We start from the raw sequence: 20972 nt of genomic DNA on the forward strand, positions 1-20972 counted from the left end.
CTTTTATCTTTACACTTAAATTTGTTTTCCATGTGGAAAATTGTTTTCGCAGGACCTATTGATATTCTTGAATATAGTTTCTTTGCCTGTGAACTGTTCCTCCAAAGCGGAAGAGTACATGAAACAGGTTTATGCTTAAACACACGCACTCTCCCCAAATAAAAGGAGGCTTGGTAGCTTAGAGAGTTTGTCCTTGTCTTTGTGGATTGTCACTTGTTCTTTCAAAGAAAAACCACTATTCTGACTTCGGTGACTTTCTCAAGTTTTTCTTTATAGTGTTTCATCTTTGAATGTATTGCTAAATATTACATTTATTGATTCTTTTTTAAAGATTTTATTTACTTTTGCATAGAAGAACTGGGGTGTAGGCCAGAGGTGCATGGGGTGAGAGGATTCACCAGAGACAGAGTGGGGAGCAGAACAGGCAGATGGACTGAAATACGCTGCTGAGGGGAGCAGCAGGAGAGACAGGAGAGGTCTGCTGTGCCATATGGGTCAGCTCCTTGGACGGGGATGGAACTCAGGCCCACCACGGAAGGCCTTCACAGCGGTGGCTCTGAGACTTAACTGCTAGGCCACCAGGGAGGCCCCATTTATTGATGCTTAATGCCGAACTCTGTATATGAATGGGATGGGAACTTACTTTTTGATACTTAATTCTTTTTTTTTTTTTTTAGAGGCATGGTTTTATTTATTTATTTATTTTTTATTTGTTTGTTTTTGTTTATACATGCACTGGGTACAGTCAGAAGCGCGGGAGGGTGAGAGAATTCACCAGAGCCAGAGTGGGGAGCAGAGCAGGCAGAAGGACCGAAGGACACTGCTGAGGGGAGCAGTGGGCCTGGGCCTCCCCAGTGGCGCAGTGATACTTAATTCTTTAACTCAAGTTTGGTTTGAGATTTGATAAATCCTGTTGTATAAACTATAGCCCATTTATACCACTCTGTAGTCTCTTCATGGCATATACCACCACACATACACACACACACACACACACACACGCCTTCCCACCAGCAGTATGTAGGAGTACCCATGAACCCACATCTTCTCAAACATTTGTACAGTGAGACCTTAAATTGTTGTCAATCTCATAGGCATTAAATAGTTTCTCATGGTAGTTTTAATATACATTTTCCTGGTTACTAATAAGGATGATCGCCTTTCTCTCTCTTTTTTTGACTTCCTTTGTTGAAAAGTGATTGTCAAGTCTTCAACCAATGTATTCTTTTTCATGGGTTCTTATTTTTGTTCCTTTCAACTTGCATATAATTTTTAAAATCAACTTTTCACGTTAACTGCTGGGATGTTGATTGAAAATACATCTATAAATAAATTTATGGAGAATTAATTGATATTAGTAGAAAAGGGAAGGCATAGTCAATGAAAAGACTAATACTAGGAGAATGACTGATTTTTTTTTAAATTCTGAAATAACATGACAACGGAAATTCTTTTGAGTTATTGATGACCTTCAGCTTATGCATTTATTGTCCCTAGTTGAAGTTTCACATTTTTCCCTGGTTCAGGGCTATTGATGAAATGGTTTAAACTTCTTCAGACTGAGATATTACTGCCTCTTTTGTTAAAAATCACAAAATTGCATTATTTTACAGTCTGTCCTTTTTCTCTTAATTTAAAATATACGGTAAAATAAAATCATAAGATTTATCATTTTAACCATTAAGTACATTGATATTGGTGGGGTTTTTTTTTTTTTTTAAAGCAGAACTGGAATTAGTGAACTTCTTTTTTTTTTTTTAAAGATTTATTTATTTGTTTATGTAAGCCCTGGGTACAGTCAGAAGCGCGGGATGGTGAGAGAATTCACCAGAGCCAGAGCAGGGAGCAGAGCAGGCAGAAGGACCGAAGTACACTGCTGAGGGGAGCAGTGGGCAGCAGGAGAGGTCTGCGCCCATGTGGGACCCTCGCCCAGTGGCCGGGGATAGAACCGGTGCTGCAGAGGCTGTGGGCAGCTTCGCATCCAGCGCTCAACTGCTGTGCCACCAGGGAGTCCCGACATTGGTGTTTTCTTTCTGTTGTTTTTAAATATTTTGAGATGTTCTTTTTGTCTAACTTACTGGATTCTTTTTTTTTTTTTCCCACATCAAAACTTAGTAATGCAACTTGTTGAACATGGGTTTTTGATTCTGACTTTGGCCACTTTTCCTTCTTTCTCTAACCTCTGCATTGGGAAGAATGCAGTCTACAAACTACTTTTAATTTTATATGTAGATTTCTCAGAAATCAGCATTAGTTTTATGATAGTTTTTTTGTTCATTATACATAGCTTAGCCATGGAATATTGATAAGTGTTCTGTGACTAAGGATTTTCTTGTAAAAAAAAAAAAAAACACTGAGATATCTTGGGTTAAATGCATTTGAATAGTTTCATTTGGTTTTGGTACTTTTCAGGTCTTTTAGTTATACATTTACTTGAGGGAATATTGTATGCCACATTCTCAAAGTGATTTGGCTACAGACAACTTGTCCAGCAGCGTGTTTTGTGGTACCTGTGGTGAGAGGAGTTGTAGTCTACCTGAGGCTGTGAATGAGCTTGTTAAAGCAGTTTTCAATAGATTGTCGCTTTATAGATACATAAGAATTGTGACATTGTTTCCCAAACAGGTCAGCCAGTTTTATGAACAAGGTTTCTGTGACTTTAACAATGGTGGTAGAGATGAGAGTGAGACGTTTCTGTTCTTGTTACAGATGCACATTCTCAGTTGGCGAGAATGAGGTATTTTGAGTGAGAGGCCTGTACTGTAGTAGAACACAAATACAAATAGGAAGATCTGGTACACTGTTTTTAAAGAGAGTGTGGTGGGTAGAAAAGAAGGTGTCTATGATACGAATCAGTGTCAGATTTGGGGCTGGCATTTCAGAGACCTTGTGCTGGGAGTTAGAGGGTTTGGATTTTAGTGCCAAATGGCCCACTCTTGAGTGGTTTGATTTCTGCCAGGCCCCAGAGAACCCACCTGGTGGTGTTTCCTGTAAAAAAATCTACCTCTGCTGAATGATTATCCATTTGCTTCTGATTTGAGCCCCTTTTCTGTCTGACTACTTTCCCTTCCATTGCTTTGACCTCCATGATCATGCACAATGGCAAAGGGCAGTTCCCTCCTTGAGATCATTGCTGTGTCGATCTCAGGAATATTTGGCAGTGACCTTTCTATCCATAGTGTATGGAAGAAGGTGACCTGGGAAGTTGGCTTTTCTTGGAGATATTTATTTTTTTTTTGGATAAATAGCAGCTCATTTTACACTGCACACAGAGCTGGAAACAGCTCCTGGAGAATTTCCTCATGTTTAGAGAAGATTAATTTATACATTTGTATCTAATCAACCGTCTGGTTTTTTATAGTTTGCATAATAGCCTGTATATAATTATGGGTGCTGAACTGACACCTGGCATATGTTGTAGTTAAAAAATGTGAGGCTCAAAAAATAAACAGTTGACTTTATTATTATTCATCCCGAACAATAGCTTATTAGGTAATTTTGATGTAATGAAATACTTTTTAGAGGAAATTTAATTTTCCTTTTTAATTAGAGGTTTTTTTTTTAGTGGCATATGGCTGTGTATTTAATTAGGAAAAAATGGACTCAAAGTACTAGAATGTTAGCCATTAGATGCATCATCTTCGAAATTTTTAGGTATTTATTACCAAAGAAGTGAGTTAAAATTTTTTGATACAAATTGAAATGCTTAGCTATATTTTTTATTTAATCTTTCTAATAAAGATAGGTAGATACAGATAAAAATCCTATATATTTATATTGACTTTTGTCTGTTTTATTAGCTCCTGAAATGTGTGTTTAAATTGCCTTCTTTGATAAGATTGCATTTTGTCATATCTTGCTTTTATGTGTTTTAAGTATTAGTTATTATATGTACATATATTTTATGTTCTTTTCCCCTTGGCTTGTAATTTTTACTGTTAGGTTGTATTTTAAAAGATCATCCTGTAATGTTTTTTGCCCAAAGCCTATTTTGTCTCATATTAATATAGTTATACCTTCCTTCTCTGGATTAGCTTTGACTGGCTTATCTTTTTCTATTCTATTATTTTTAGCCTTGCTATTACTATGTTCTTGATGTCTTTCTTGATATTGTTGTATTTAAAAAAAATTCTGTTTTACAGTCATTGTCTCAAACTGTAGTATATAGTACATTTACTTTTATAATTGTTGGTGTAGTTGAATTTATAGCTGCCATCTGATTTTGTGCTGTTTGTTACATTTGTTTTGTATTTATTTTTTCATGTGTTCTTTTGTGTTCAGTTTCCTCATTTCATTCTGTTAGTGGTTATTTCTGTACCTCTTGTTTTTGAATTTATTTTTTGTGAATGCTATGTAGGTTAACAACACCTTTAGCAAATGTAGATGTTGTTACATGGTCCTCTGGTTGCTTGTCTTTAACAAGTCAGCTGCAGACAACATATGCAGAGTATCTTTGAAGGAGATACTCTGCAAGTCAAGTGAGGACCTACTTGTGCATTTAACTTCTCCCTCCCCCAACTCCATGTACAACCTGAGTCCAAACTCAGATCAGTGGGGAGTTAGGTGTGGGCGTCACTCACATCTATTTTGCTAGGTTGTAGCCATTGGTAGTAATGGCTTTCATTGGGTAGGGAAGGGGCTTTTCATTTGACTTGCTGCTTTTGTGGGCCTACAGCCTAGCCTCTCATTCTATTATTCATCTTGGGCAAATGCTCTTGGGACAAATATCAACTTCTCTCATCTGGGTATTTCTTAGAGTTTTGCCCACACAATCACTGACCAAAGAATTTGAATTTGGAGTTAATTTATTGATTTTTTAAAAAAAATATTTATGCATAGAAGAACTGGGGTGTAGGCCAGAGGTGCAGGGGGTGAGAGGATTCACCAGAGATAGAGTGGGGAGTAGAACAGGCAGATCTACTGAAATACACTGCTGAGGGGAGCAGTGGGTGAGACAGGAGAGGTCTGCTGTGCCATATGGGTTAGTTTCCTGGCCAGGGATTGAACTCTTGCTGCAGTGGCTGCCGATAGCTTCATAGTGCTGAGACTAAACCCCTTGTACCACCAGGGAGGCCCAGTATATCGATGCTTTTAAGAAAGTTTGTTATTATTTTATATCCAGCATTCATACTGACTTTTTGAGAAATATAGTTGTCCAAGTAGCCCACTAATTATAAGAAATGGAAATCATGCCTTCCATGAACTACTAAAGCAATAAACTATGCAAAATGAACTCCAGGTATCTTGAAACCTTTAGAAGAAAGATCACATTTTTACTGAATCTGCTTATATGAAAATAATCATCAGTATTTTAGATGTTCATTTTGGTACCCTTTAGTAAAGTGCTCACATATATTAAAATTACATTGGCTGTGAAACTTTCTTTTTTTAAACAACAATCTTCCTATTGTAGATTAGATCTACTCAACAAAGCTAAAGCGTAGGCTAGCTTTTCATTAATAAGTCTAGCTACTTTTTTTCCTGAGCTTTTTTTTTTTTTTTCTAGAGCTTTTCTCCTTGAGATATGATGAAATAGGTCTTTGATTTAAATGAAAGATATTAGTTCAGTCAAGTTATCCCTACCAATGAGTTAATTAAGCAGAAAATAGCAACAATCTTATTGCTTGTGTGGTGTTTCACAGGGGATCCCAGAGGGACTAGGATAGCTCATTTCAGGTAGTAGCAAGTTGAATTGGCCTGACAGCCTCACTGAGTTTATAGAGTACTGAGATGACACATGGCCCCTTTCCAATCTAGGTGCTAACATAGTTGTGGTTTTCTACTACTAGGAATGAGTCTTCTGGGAATTAACTGACAGTTGTGATATAAAGCACATGTTAAGGCATTTGAGAAGGTCCCCATAAATAGTACCTCTCCCTACTTAGGGGAGAAGTTTTAGAACCTAATGGGAAATAATACACAGAGCAAGGCATTTGGGATAAAAATATTACATGTATATATAATGAGAGCTAGGGTGGAGGACATATCTTTTATCTGTAGACAAATAAACTTTCTTACATGGGACTACACATAGGGAATCTGAGAAGCACTCTGCAGATGGAGCGCCTATCCAAGTGGGTGAACCTGGGCTCAAGGAAAAAGAGAGAGGCATTGAGTTCATACCTAGTTGATTCTTTTCATATTTGCCAGCTATGTGAAGCATACTGTTTCCCCTTGGGTAGAGTGAATAAAGGAACAAAGAGAGGTTAAATGTGTTACATGAATTTATTCTAGCACTCAAAAGAACCATCAGGGGTGGGGAGGTAGCATTCTCCCCAATACACATTTTTTTTTTTTTAAAGATTTATGCATACAAGAACTGGGGTACAGGTCACAGGTGTGGGGTGGTGAGAGGATTCACCAGAGACAGAGTGGGGGACAAAACAGGCAGGCTGACTGAAATATGCTGCTGAGAGGAGCAGTGGGCGAGACAGGAGAGGTCTGCTGTGCCATGTGGGTAGCTCCCTGGCCGGCTAGGGATCAAACTCATGCTGCAGAGGCTGCAGATAGCTTCATAGTGTTTATCTTCACCCCTTGCGCCACAGGGATGCCTCCCCAATACTCATTCTGATAGGTATGTCAAAGTTTGAAGTTCAATTATCTTTTAAATTTAATTCCTAGCAACCTTACAATCCACACTATATGATATTACTAATAGGAATAAAGATAACATATTGAGATTTTTGACTTACATGTGAATTTATATATATAAGGGAATTTTTTTTGTAGATAGTCAAAACATGGGTCTTGCTTTAAAAAATCTAATATGAGGATCTCTGCCTTTTAATTAGTGTGTTTAGGTCTTTATACTTAGTGTGATTATTGAGATGGTTGGGTTTAAATCTGCCATCTTGTAACTTTTATTCTGTGTCTTTCCTTTTTTGCATTTCCTGGCTTATTTTGGATTAATTGACTTTTGGAATAGTATTTTTTTTTTTGATTTGACATTGGTCTATAATACTGTATAAATTTTGGGAGTATAGCATCATAGCTTAATATGTTTTTACTACACTGCACCTACCACAAAGTTCCTGTGGCATTCAGACTATCAAATTAATACCCTCTACCCTTGTACTCCAGTCCCTTTGTCTTCCCCTCTGGTAATCAACATATTTTTCTCAGAGCCTGAGAGTTATCTTTGTTATTAGTTCATTTGTTTTACTTGTATTTCACATGAATGAAACCATCTACTACTTTTCTTTCACTTTCTGACTTACTTCACTTAGCATGATCACCTCAAGGTCCATCTATGTCACAAAAGGCAAGATTTCACCTTTTTCTTTTTTTAAACAGTCAAGAGTATTCCTTTGAGTATATATACACCACAAGTTCTTTATCCAGTCATCTGTCAATGGATATTTAGGTTGTTGTGTATCTTGGCTATTGTGAATAGTACTGTTATAAAATCTTTGCAAATTATTTTTTCATTTTCTTCAGGTAAATACCTAGGAGTAGAATTGCTGGATGATACGGTATTTCTAGTTTTATTTTTTAAAGGAATCTCCATAGATGTTGCGTCACTATACATTTCCACCAACAGTTTTCGAGAATTCCATTTTCTCTGTATCCTTGCCAACACTTACTTCCAATCTTTTTTATATAGACTGCTCTCACAGATGTGAAGTGGTATCTCATTGTGGTTTTGATTTGTATTTTTCTAGTAGTAAATGATGGTGAAGATTTTTTTATGTACCAATTGGCTATCTGATACCGTTTTTGGAGAAGTGCCTTTTCAGATCTTCTGTCCATATTTTGATTGGGTTGATTTTTTTTTCGTTGTTGAATTTATGACTTCTTTATATATTGATATTTTGATTATTAATCCCATGTTGGATGTATGATATACGAATATCTTCTTCCAGTTAATTGACTTTAAAAATTCCATTTTTATCTCTATTATTGGCTTACTATACTTAAAAGAAAACTATCTCTAACTTATCACAATTAACCTTCAAGTAATGTTATACAGATTCACATATAGTACATAAGAACCTTAATCCAGAACTTTTTATAATAATATAGAAGTTCATATATATTATATAAGAATCTCACACCAGAAATATCCAGTATTCCCTTTCTGCCTCTATTTCCCTGATTTATTTAAGAACATTTAAGTTCTACTCTCTTAACAAATTTCAATTATAGAATGCAGCACGATCAACTGTGATCATAATATTTTACATTACATCCTCTGACCTATTCATCTTATAGCTGAAATACCATCTCTATTTCCCCAACCTTTTTGTTTTTGAAAAGTATTTTTTTTCTTGCTGGTTGTAGATTTTTAGGTTGAAAAGTAATGTCTGTTAAAGATACTGTCCACTGGGCCTCCCCGGTGGCGCAGCGGTTGAGCGCTGGGTTGCGAAGCTGCCCGCAGCCTCTGCAGCGCTGGTTCGATCCCCGGCTGCTCCCCGGCCACTGGAGGAGGGTCCCGCATGGCACGCAGACCTCTCCTGCCGCCCGCTGCTCCCCTCAGCCGTGTACTTCGGTCCTTCTGCCTGCTCTGCTCCCCGCTCTGGCTCTGGTGAATTCTCTCACCCTCCCGCGCTTCTGACTGTACCCAGTGCATGTATAAACAAACAAACAAACAAATAAATAAATAAAACATGCCTCTATAAAAAAAAAATAAAAAAAAATAAAAAATAAAGATACTGTCCACTGTCGTCATCTTTGTATTATTTCTGCTGTGAAGTCTCTGTCAACATTTTGCTGTGCTTTTCATAATTTGTCTTTACCTCCTTTTAAGATTTCTCCTTATCATTGGATTTTAGTGCTTTGATTATGTTGTCCCTTGGTGTGAGTTTGCTTTGTTTCTTCTGCTTGGGGTTCATTGTGTTTCCTAAATCTAGAGTTATTAGTTTTCATGAATTTGAAAAATTTCAGTAAATATTTCTTAAATAATTCTTCAAATATTTCTTATATAATAGCCCTCACCCTTTCCTCCTCCCCGGGGATTTTCATTGCCTGTGGGTGTTTGAAACTGTCTCACAAATACTCTGTCCCTTTTCTTTCAATCTTTTTTCTGTGTTTATTTTAGGTGTTTTTTTAAAATTGTTAATTATTGTGTCTTTACATTAATTTGTCATTTAGCTTGCTGTCTATCCTGTTAATTTAATCCAAAGAATTACTCATTTTAGACATTGTATTATTTATCTTTAGACTTTTGAATTTTTTTGAATCTTCTCTTTTTGATTTCCTTTATCCTGTTTTTTTCCTTAGTATATAGATTTGTGGTAGCTATTTCAATATATTTTTCCTTCTAATTCTGTTATCTATGTTATTTCTATTGATTGAGATTTTCTTATAGGTCATATTTTCTTGATAGTTTGCATGGCAGATATTGTGAATATTATATTATTGGATGCTGGAGCCTTTTGTCTTTTCAGCAGTTTTGTGCTTTTTCTTGGAAGTACAGGTTAAATTGAAGGTACTTTGAGTTTCCTGGGAATACTTGTATTCTTTTTGAGGGTTCTAAGCATAGTTAGAATAATCCAGAACAGCCTGTAGTCTGGGATGATTTGGACATACCACTGAGGCAGTCTTTCTTAGAGACCCCATATTTAGGTGGTCTTTGAATGAATTGCTATCCTAATTATTCCCAGCCTTGTGCAGTTTCTGAGGATAGTTCTGTCTGTAACTTATTATGACTTCAAAATTTGCTTTTATGTTAAGCTTATATTGTATGTTTTCCAGATTACTTTGGCCTGTTTGTTTTTATTAAATTATGTCAGTAATCATGCTAGGTTTAGTGGCCACCAATTGAATTAATAGTTTCATCATAACCTTAAATAATGTTCACACCTCCTTATTTTAGATGATTTTTATTGCTAATTGCTATCGTGTCAAGTTCATTAACCATTCAGTCTGCAAATTCCTAACACTTGGAGGGGTATATGATACCCTCTTGATATCAAGTGTTTCTTTGCAATAGTTTTGAAGAAATGATATTTTCTCATACTAAACTATAACATTTTAATCTTCTTGTTCTGTGCTTGTTCTTGTTTCCTAGGAAGAACGTGTGGTGAATCACATGGCAGCAAAAATTATTGAAAACGTCTGCACAACCTCTTCTCCACAGGCCCAGGGCTTTATTACAGGAGAAATTGGACCTGTTTTATGGTACCTATTCAAACATTCCACTGTTGATTCTCTTAGGATAACAGCAATATCGGTAAGATGGAGCACTTTTTGTGGATATACTTGGGTATATTTAAACACCAAGTTTTAAGAAATGTGCCAAAAATACAATAAACTTATTGGATAGGTTGGAAACAGAAATCTCAGTGCAATAGTTGGTGACAACAACTTGATTTTATCCTAAAGCAGAGTTTTCAAAAGTGGGACTGGAAAACCTTGGGACGGTGAGGTAATTCCAGTAGGGCCTTGTAGCTCATTAACATGGAAACTGGACTGGGAACAAGATTTGGTTGGTATATTTTTAGTGTTCCCTTTCTTTTACTGTTTGCTCCCTTAGTGAGCTTTTAATGTGAATGGGCTTATCATGTGGTTCAAATGAATTTATTTTAATGTTCAAGCATCTGTGGTTTTGTAGTTTTTGTATTTTGATTGGTTGTCTACTACTTTGCTCACATGGTTATAATAACTTAGTCTAGAGGATAATTATGAAGATGTGTTAACATGGTTGTATCAATTTAATACTCTGTTGAACAAATACAACCCCTTCTCATAAGATTTATTTAAATACTCATTTTCATTACCAATCTCATTTGGACTCTCAACATTCTGTGGCAACCTGATGTATTTCTCAGTCTGCTCATGCTTGCACTTAGCCTGTGTGCACTTTCGTATACCTATCTTCTTTGGTTAAGCCCCTCACCTCCCATTTTCTTTTGCATCCTCAGTAAATGACTTTCCTCCATACTTCACAAAAGAAAATGAAGACATCCGTGGAATTATCCAAATTTGCCTATTTCATTCAATGAATTGAATGTGATACTACTACCATTTACTGTTTGGATGCTCTAATAGTCCTAGATTTTGCCAGCAGGATCCCTTCAAACTGGCTTCTACGTCCTTTGGACCTGTTTCTGTCATTATTTCTATACTTTACTTTCTGACATCATGGAAAATGCTATACTATTTTTTCACTTTCTCTATGTCAACCCTGGAATCAATTATTTCTCCAAGAAGAACTTGGTATTTAGAAATCAAGGTCTGGGTGCTCTTTGTACAGTCTCCCTCCCTTTCTAGTAGCCTCAGTTCTGCAGTATTTCTAGGGTTTATTTGGTTTAGTTATTCGTCAGTTCCTTTGTGGTGTTTTTTTTTTTTGGTTTTGTTTCTCTATGTTCCATATGTGAGTGAAGCCATCTGGTCTTTATGTGCCTGTTGGCCATCTGACATGTGTCTCTTTCTTTCTGATTTACTTCACTTAGCATGATACCCTCCACTTCCATTCATGTTGTATCAAATGGCGAGAGTTCAATTTTTTTTTAGAGCTGAGTAGTATTCCATCATGTATATATATGACGTCTTCTTAATCCACTGCTCTGTTGATGAGCATTTACAATTTTCCATAGCTTGATTATTGTAAATAGTGCTGCAATGAGCATAGGTGTGCATATGTTCCTTTGAATTAGTGATTTTGTATTCTTGGGGTAGATACCTAGGAGTAGAATTGCTGATTCATATGGTAGCTCTATATTTAATATTCTGAGAAACCACCATCCTGTTTTCCACAGGGCCTGGATCGGTCTACCTTTCCACTCACAGTGTACAAGGTCTCCTTTTTCTCCACATTCTCACCATTTGTTGTCTTTGACTTGGGCCATTCTTATAGGTGTGAGGTGGTATCTCATTGTAGTTTTGATTTGCATTTCCCTGATAATAAGTGATGTTGAAACAATTTCCTACAGTGTCTTCACAAAGAAGATGCTTAATGACCTTTTTTTATTACTTAAAGGGAAGTTGCTATGTAGATGTATGAATAAGTCTATCACTTTAGTTAACTCATCATAATTGATACGATAATTGTCAAGAGTCTCTAGTATTTTAAAACAAATTTGGTTTTTATTGGCAGCTAAGTCATTGTTTTATTTTTAAATGTGAAATTTTCCAGCTATCTTATGCCAAAATAAGTAATGAAGTATCAAGGTAAGGACCTTCCCAGCCTTTGTATACAGAGCACGTGTTATCTCTGGGCCTGGCTGATGCACATGGTGTGGTCTAATGGGTGGCTCTTCTGTCTCTGCAGGCCTTGTGTAGAATCACTCGCCATTCTCCTACCGCCTTCCAGAATGTCATTGAGAAGGTGGGACTGAACTCGGTGATAAACTCCCTGGCCTCTGCCATCTGCAAAGTTCAGCAGTACATGTTGACCTTATTCAGTGCCATGCTGTCCTGTGGGATTCATCTCCAGAGACTAATCCAAGAAAAGGTTAGACTTCACCTGTTACTCTATTTTGAAAGCCGTTTTCTCCTGCAATTTTAGTGGTTTAACAAGTAATATCTCTGCAGAATTTGTTTTTCATCTCAAGGGGCCTTTTTGAACTTTGCCAAACTGCTGTACTACATGCCATTCATCTGAAGATGTTATAAGTGTGTTTTAGTGATTAAAATAGAAATCCAGCGAAAGACTCTCTCTATCCTGTTTTAGTAATGGAATTAGATAATTTATGAGTTCTTATTTGCTAGTATTTCTTATGCCTCCTTTTCTTTTGCTGTATCCGTTGACTGCCTACGGGAGAGGTCCTTTATATTCTCAGTTTCCTCTCATTTTTATTCTTTTTCTTGCCTGAATACTAATACAAATCACCTTTAGAGCTGAGCCCCCTTAATCCTATTTTTAACTTAGTCTCCTTTTAATCCTTTCAGATTCCCTTGTTTTCCATGCAGTAGATTTTATAAATATTAAATTGAACTCACAAAACTGTACAGTTGTAAAAGGTTTCTATAGCAACCTTTCTCTGTCTTCTTTGGCCCCTGCTCAAGAATCATCTTTGACCAGAGCATTGGCATCACCTGGGCTAGTGTTGGAAATGCAGAGTCTCAGGCCTGACCCCAGACCTGCTGCCTCAGAATCTGCCTTTTTATGAGAGTTGTATAGAATTTGTGTGAACTTTATGGTTTGAGAAGCTCTGTCCTAGGATGTTAGTGTTCAGTGAGGTATTAACAGGTTAAAAAAATGACTATGGATATGTGTGTTTGGAAAGTAGTGAGGGAAAGTTAGAGACTATTTCAGTTTTTCTTATACTCATGAGTGTTGTGAATCTTCATTTGTGTCCAGCATTTAAAAAACATATTGGACTGGGCCTACCCGGTGGCGCAGCAGTTCAGCGCTGGGTTGCGAAGCTGCCCACAGCCTCTGCAGCGCCGGTTCCATCCCCAGCTGCTGGGCGAGGTCCCACATGGTGCGCAGACCTCTCCTGCCGCCCGCTGCTCCCCTCAGCAGTGTACTTTGGTCCTTTTGCCTGTTCTGCTCCCCGCTCTGGCTCTGGTGAATTCTCTCACCCTCCCGCGTTCTGACTGTACCCAGTGCTTGTATAAATAAATAAATAAATATTAAAAAAAAAACATATTGGACCAATTATCCTTTTTTTGAGGGGAATGCCTTTCAAATGAGAGCTTTGTAGAACATGGTGAAGGTAACACAGTTGAAAAGGTTCTGCAGAATCACTTAAATGTAGCATTTACTTTGGTTCTACATTGACTGCAATGTGTTAAATTTTAGTTTTTATAATAAAAAGTTAAAATTTCATTAATTAACCGAACAATTCTCAGGTTTGCACAGTAAACTTAATTTGTGAAAGTCAAAATAGTAAACCACGTCTTGCCTTTACTCTGATTAGCCTTAGGAAAAAGTATTTTTTCCACCAGTCTGTGTATCTAATTTTTGCTGTTAAATTTTCCATGTCATTAAAACCGGTATCATCATATTGGAAAAAGTGCCACTTGAGTAGTTTTACTGTGTAAGTTGTGATAAGAGAGGCGGAGGGTTTTAGCAGTTAATTTTTTTTTTCACCCTCAGCACCAGGCATGGATTGATTGAATTTCAAACATGACATTTCACAAAGTAGTAAAATAAGATCTATTAATTAATATGATTTTGTAATAGTTTTATAATGTGTAGTACTTCATGTATCTTAAAGAAACCCATGATTGAACAATTAAATGTATTAAAGGATAATCTTTTTTTTTAAAAGATTTATTTATTTATTTATACAAGCACTGGTCACAGTCAGAAGTGCGGGAGGGTAGGAGAATTCACCAGAGCCAGAGCGGGGAGCAGAACAGGCAGGATGATGAAGTACACTGCTGAGGGGAGCAGCAGGCGCAGCAGGAGAGGTCTGCGCGCCATGTGGGACCCTTGCCGGCTGCTGGGGATTGAACCAGTGCTGCAGAGGCTGCAGGCAGCTTTGCAGCCCAGTGTTCAACTGCTGCGCCACTGGGGAGGCCCTAAAGGATAATCTTTTGATTTTGATTAGTATTCATGCTTGAATTTTTTACTGTAAAAAACACATAATTTAAAACTTCCTATCTTAACCATTTTCTAAGTATACAGTTGTAGTGTTACGTATATTTACATTGCTTGAAACATCTTAGAACTTTTTCATTTTCATCTTGCAAAACTCAAATGCTATACCTACTAAACATTTTGGGTTTATGTTTAAGACTCTGACAGAGGAAGGAGGGTGCTATCTTCTTCCCTCTCAGGTTGGGGTGGAAATGTTGGTTCCCCAGTGGATTTCTTTTGATACTCCACGGGTGTGGAGAATCCCTCCTTACTTCTGGATGGGGAGTGAGTCCAGGCTTTCCACTAAGCCTCTGATGTCCCATTGGCTGGTCTGCTTCTACTGACACTGGGCTGAAGGGGTGGGTGCCTCATTCCTATTGGAAGGAGGTAGAACTGCAGGCTTCCCACTCCTTCTCTGATGCCATCCTGGCAGGCAGAGTTGGGGGAACCTTCTTGCTGTTGTATGTGGGTGGAAGTCCGGTACCCTGTGTGATTTCTAGTGACAGTGTGGTTGGGGGAGGAGTCTGGTCTTGTCATTTATCACCAGGTTGGGACGAAGATCTCACCTCTCTACCTGGTCTTTTCTCATGTTACCCTGGCAGGAAATAGTGTTGGGATGTCATGCAAGGGTGGAACTTTAGCTACCCATTTGCCCTTTGTAGGTCAGGGTTGGGCTGTGGTCTCCATGATTTTTGGCTGGAGAAAAATAACTACTGTCTAAAAGATTTTTGTCATCCTGGGCTGCTTCTCCCTTGGTCCTTTGGCTTTTAAAAGCAGATTTTTGTTGTGTATTTGTGTTTGTCTGTTGATGTTTCTAGGCTCCTGAATTACCCAGCACCCAATCCAGGATATGTCAGTTGAAAATAAAACCAAGTGAGCTCACTGCTGTGTTGATACTCAAGTCTGGGGTCCTTAGCCATTCTGCCTTCTCCCTCCACACTTTAGAGCCTTAGGTTTGCTTTGTATATAACAGTTCTACTTAGTGGGAGGAACAGGGAAAAGTTCTTCTTGTCCTATAATTATAAAAATTATTCCTGGCTACTCAGTAATAGACAATAAACTGTCACTTAAAATGTAAGGTTATACTTTTTAAAAAATGATTTATTTATTTATGCGTAGAAGAACTGGGGTGTAGGTCAGAGGTGTGGGGGTGGGAGGTGGGATAGGATGAGAAGATTCATCAGAGACAGTGGGGAGCAGAACAAGTGAATCTACTGCAATTCACTGCTGAGGGGAGCAGTGGGCCAGACAGGAGAGGTCTGCTGCACCACATGTGGGTCAGCTCCCTGGCTGGGGTTGGAACTCAGGCCACAGCGGTGATAGCGCTGAGACTTAACCCCTAGGCCACCAGGGAGCTTCCAAAATGTAAGGGTATACTTTTTATTAATTAAACAAGTTACCATTTGATGTTCATTTTTGTTGAAATTCAGTCCCCAAAAGAGATTCATGCCATTCCTTTTAAGTGAAAGAAATTGCTACTTACCACAGAAAATTTAAAAGACCCTAGGAGGAAAACAGAATCAGCTGTAATTTTACTCTCCAGAGATAATTACTATTAGCATGTTCTTTTATCTCTTTTCAGTCTTTTGTGTGTCCATGTATTTTATGCACATATTAATAAACGATTTATCTTGCTGTTTTCATGAATGTCATTAAATAATGTCCAAGAACATAAAAATATATAATTTTTCATTTTGTGTTACTTTAAACTGCTTGCCTCTCATTTTTGGTTTCTAGTCTGATACAGTGGACATCTTGTTACATTCATCATTATGTCCAACATGTGTTATCACATTCAGAGGGCTCTGCATGAAGAATGCTAGATTATTCTTAAGAAGGTAGACAATGATAGTTAAATGAACCAGCAGTCATTTATGGTCACGCTATAGTTCTCTTATAGTATAACCTAGATGTATAGTATCATCCTAGACTTTAGGATGATATTAAATAGTACCATTCAGTATACTTCGTAGTTATTTGCAGTTAACATGAGTATCTCTGATTCTCCATCTGAAATATGTAACTGTAGCCAGATTTTCATCTTAACATGGATGAACTTTAACATAGTAATAGTACCTGTCTGGTAATATTACTCTCTTCTGAATCATGCTGATGTTCTTGAGTGGATGTGGATGTATTGGAGGACTTTTCAGTTCCCACTCTTACCTGCATTAGGTACTTGGGTATCAGGGTCCTTATATGATTATTACCTAACAGCTGTTTACATTAGTGGTACCTGATTTATTTTGTGTTGTCCTCTCTAAAGGATCTGTTTGCCCACAGGTGTGCTAAATGGCAGGAGATTCCTTTATCCAAAGCAAGTGTCAGAGCCTTATATTGTGGTATGAAAAGGGAACAATCACATCTGTGGCAACAGGAGACTCTCCAGTTACAAATCCTGGGGTCTGCATGTCCCACTGATTAAGAAATTGGGAGATACAAAAAGTCTCAAACCATAACTCTCATTTCCTTAACAGTGTAGTTTTTAAACCATTGGTAGATGGTACTTTATATTATATTTTTGCATCATTGTTAGATACAGGGAATTGATAGCCTTTTCATAATTGAGGTGCTTAAATGTCTGTGAACAAGAGATTTTTCTCTTTTGATTTATTTTTCTGTCTTTAATATATTCAGTCACAATACCTAGAAGCCATATGGTAAATTATGTTTTCTTTCTTAATCTTTATTGTTTCAAATTCAGAGACCCATAGTAAATTATTTCTATGTGGTTAAAAGTTGTTCCTTTCTTATTTTGGCTAAGATATCATGGCAATTACAAAATTTGCTTTGTCTTGTGACATTAGCATGTCTAGGAGAAGAATTAGAAAACCTGAACAGAGCAGGAACAGAATGTGAAAAGGTATCTATTTCTACCAATGTGACTAAATAAGATACTCTGTAATCCTGGTCTCTATATAATCTTAGAAATACTGCATAGTCCTTGTAAAGAAAAATTTTCAAGAAATGAGTAGACATATCCAGAAGCTAACAATGAAGATGAAGTGAAAATCAGAGGCTCCTATAGGAGTAATGGAGCAGCATCCTGGGTTATCAAGGTGTGTGCATGTGTTTAATAAGAAGCTTTATATCTAAAAAACACTGAGAGAATACTATATTACCCCTCATATACCTATCATCATCAGATTTCAGTATATGGCTAATCTGGTCTTATTTATGCTACTATTTTACTTGTAAGCCATACTATTTCTCCCTCTGAATTATTTTAAAGCAAAACCTAGACATCATATTATTTGTAATTATTTTATATGTATCCTGAAAGGAAAAGGACTCTTTTAAAATAGATATATTCATAATACTGTTAAACACCAAATAATAAGTTTATTTTAGTCATATATTCAAAGGTCACCTTTCCTTGACTGTCTCATAAGTATTTTCTAATCATTTATTTGAATCAGCATCAAATCAGGGTCTATGTATCAGTGATTTGTCTCTTAATTCTCTTTAAATATATATATATATATAAAATTATTCCCTGACATTTTTTTTTCACTTCTTGCAAACTTAATCTTTTTCTCAGAATCTTACTTCTTCATTTATTTATTTGAGGGACATTGTTTACATTACTGCATATGATTCAGGGGAATAGGTTCATCCTTCCTCAGAGGTGCATCACCACACCCCACCCATCCCAGAGCACCCATGTTTCTTTATTCTGTACCATTGGGCCCCTCCCTAATTGGTTTTAACCCTCTCAGCCCTTCTTGTGGACTCAATTCTGAAGTCACAGCAGCTCTCCCACCACCAAAGCACTGAGTTCTCCACCATAATCCATTGCCTCCCGCCCCCTGGATACTTTCATATTTCTCGTAGAGTCAACACTTTGATATGTTTCCTTTGTAGATACTACTCTTTTGAATACTCAGGTTGCCCCTTCAGAATAACACTGGTATTCCATATTTAATATTAATGATTTCTAAAATCCACTAATGATTTTTTCACAATTGCTTTAGTATTTAAGGTATTTCCAGCTAGAGCTGTGCAGTTAAATACATTGCAAATTTTCTTCAAATAGTCCTCTTTTATTTAAGCTATCCACTTGACATATTTAGGTATTATTATCTTTTGGGGAAATTGCTTTTTAAAACTTTGGTTTGTTTTATAATGATGTAAAATGTCTACATGTTTCCAAAGTCTATTAATCAGTTCAGGGAATTCCAGATTCCATCTTTATCCCCCCCCACTTCCCCCACCCCTTTCCTTTCTTTACCCACTGAGTACAAACATTTTTATTAAAATACCTGTTTAAATTTTGTATTTAAAAATGTCAAATGTGAGCAACTGTGTGTTCCTCCATTTATCTCTCTCTGCCCCTTGGTGCCTATATCCACATATAAATCTTTATATTCATCTTTCTAGACTCATCTGTAGAAATATTATATATTACTTATTTTATAGATGTGTTAGTTACACTGATTATTCTCATTGTATCTTCCTGCCTCCCACCTTCTGGTCTCTATTTTTCTACTTATGTCTTTATTTTTTATAGGTAAAGAGTTAAGAAAACCCTTTCCTCCTCTGTGTGAGAGTATTTCTGTTAACTTTCCAGCTGTGTATCTCTGGAAACCTGATAAGACCAACCTGTCATTTTTGTTAGCCAGCAGCATGTTTGTGATAAAAATGATCCCTGATTGGTAAATGGTATCTGGGCTGGAAGGATATTAAATACTTGGTAGGAAGCACCTTGGGCTGCCCCGAATGCAGTGATTCCTGTCTCTCTGGAAACTGTGTCTAGGGATTGTTACAGGAGATGTTGATCCCTGGGGGAGATGATGCTTCAAGCCAGCGAGTCTCCCACACCTACCTGATGTGGCTCTCCTCTCACTGTGTCTGCTGTGGCCTGGGCTGCTGCCGAGGATCCTGCGGGAGCAGGAACCTGATGCTGCTTACTGACCTGCTCTGGCGCCTGAGCAGACTGGTAGAAAATGCCATCTGTGATTGTCTTTTAAGTTAGTATGTTTAGCTGACTCCTGAGAAGACCTCTGATGAATGCTGCAGTAGTCTCTGTCTTCTTAGATAAATAGTAGCACATGCCATTTTTTTTAAACAGTACTTCATAGTGTGGATGTACCCTATTTTATTCAGTCATTTGTGAGATATTTAGATGTCAGATAGTCCTTAAATAATAGATTAAAATATGAAAAAAGTTGAAAAGAATATTTAGGATTCCATCTTTGTGATCTTATTGGAGGGAAATTTTTTTAAAGATTAGGATTCAGCATATGAAAAATCTACAAAGAAAAAGGAAAAGGCAAGTCAAAATGCACATGGGATGTGGAGAGTGAAGTCATAGAGGAAGGAACTAGAATGGTGGCTATTCTCAGGGAAAAGATGTCAAACTGAATGCTAATGAATAAAATAAAAGTTAAAATAATTTATTCTTTAATATACTTCAGATTGGCAAAAATGTATGTCTAATAGCAAGAATTATTAGCAAAGATTTGGTCCATTGGAAACTCTCCTAGGTAAAATTATATAATTACTTGGGGGTATAATTTCCTAATCTTTAGTCAAGTTGAAGATGCACATAGCATAGCAATAAACATTTCTATAATGTAATTCTATGCACCAAAACATGTAAAAAGTATTTGTCAGCATTTTTGCAATGTCATAAGGTGTCAACTACCAAGAGGTTAAACAATATAATTGAAATATATTCACATGTTGGAATATTATATAGCAAAAAGTAAAAATGAATGAACTGGACTGGAAAGTATTAACAAATAAAATTTTGAATGACAAAGACAAACTGCAAAGGGATAGAGATAGTAGGATAACATACACATGAAATTCAAAATATAAAAAGCTATTTTTTTAAACTTTATGTATATTTCACTATTTATTTATACAAGAACTGGGGTACAGGCCAGAGGTGTGGGAGGTGAGAGGATTCATGAGAGACAGAGCAGGGAGCAGAACAGGCAGATGACAGAAATACACTGCTGAGGGGAGCAGTGGGCAAGCCAGGAGAGGTCTGCTGCGCCATGTGGGCAACAACCCGGCTGGGGGATGGAACTTGTGCAGCAGTGGCTGTGGATAGCTTCATTAGTTGCATCTTAATCCCTTGTGCCACCAGGGAGACCCTTTTTTTTTTTAAATAAAGATTTTATTTATTTATACAAGAACTGGGGTATAGGTCAGAGGCGTGGGAGGGTGAGAGAATTCACCAGAGACAGAGCAGGGAGCAGAACAGGCAGACAGACCAAAGACACTGCTGAAGGGAGCAGTAGGTGAGACAGGAGAGGTCTGCTGCGCCATGTGGGTAGCTCCCTGGCCAGGGATGGAACTCATGCTGTGTTGCCTGGCAAAGGCTTGGTAGTCCTGAGACTTTAACCCCTGAGCCACCTGGGAGGCCCCCAGTTTTCTCTCAGGTTTATTTTGTGAGTGTGGTGGTTGTAGTGATGGTATTAGGTATTGACTTGGAATTACTATGGAAGAGCTATGTGAAATTTCAAATGTAAAATTTTGAAAAAATTGAATG

The 20972-nt window shown here is 37.2% G+C and overlaps 1 protein-coding gene across 2 annotated transcripts in view; it reads left to right on the forward strand.

Annotated features, from left to right (window-relative positions):
- ULK4 (unc-51 like kinase 4) overlaps positions 1-20972 on the forward strand; it is a gene marked incomplete at its 5' end in the record, with an annotated part of 374670 nt that overhangs the window by 55555 nt on the left and 298143 nt on the right. For both annotated transcript variants that reach the window (XM_084248396.1, XM_084248397.1), the window contains 2 exons: positions 10010-10171; positions 12212-12394. In XM_084248396.1, the coding sequence (XP_084104522.1) occupies positions 10010-10171; positions 12212-12394 (345 nt within the window). The remainder of the gene's footprint in view (positions 1-10009; positions 10172-12211; positions 12395-20972) is intronic.

Source organism: Talpa europaea, assembly GCF_964194135.1.
Source record: "Talpa europaea genome assembly, chromosome: 11".
Taxonomy (NCBI): Eukaryota; Metazoa; Chordata; class Mammalia; order Eulipotyphla; family Talpidae; genus Talpa; species Talpa europaea.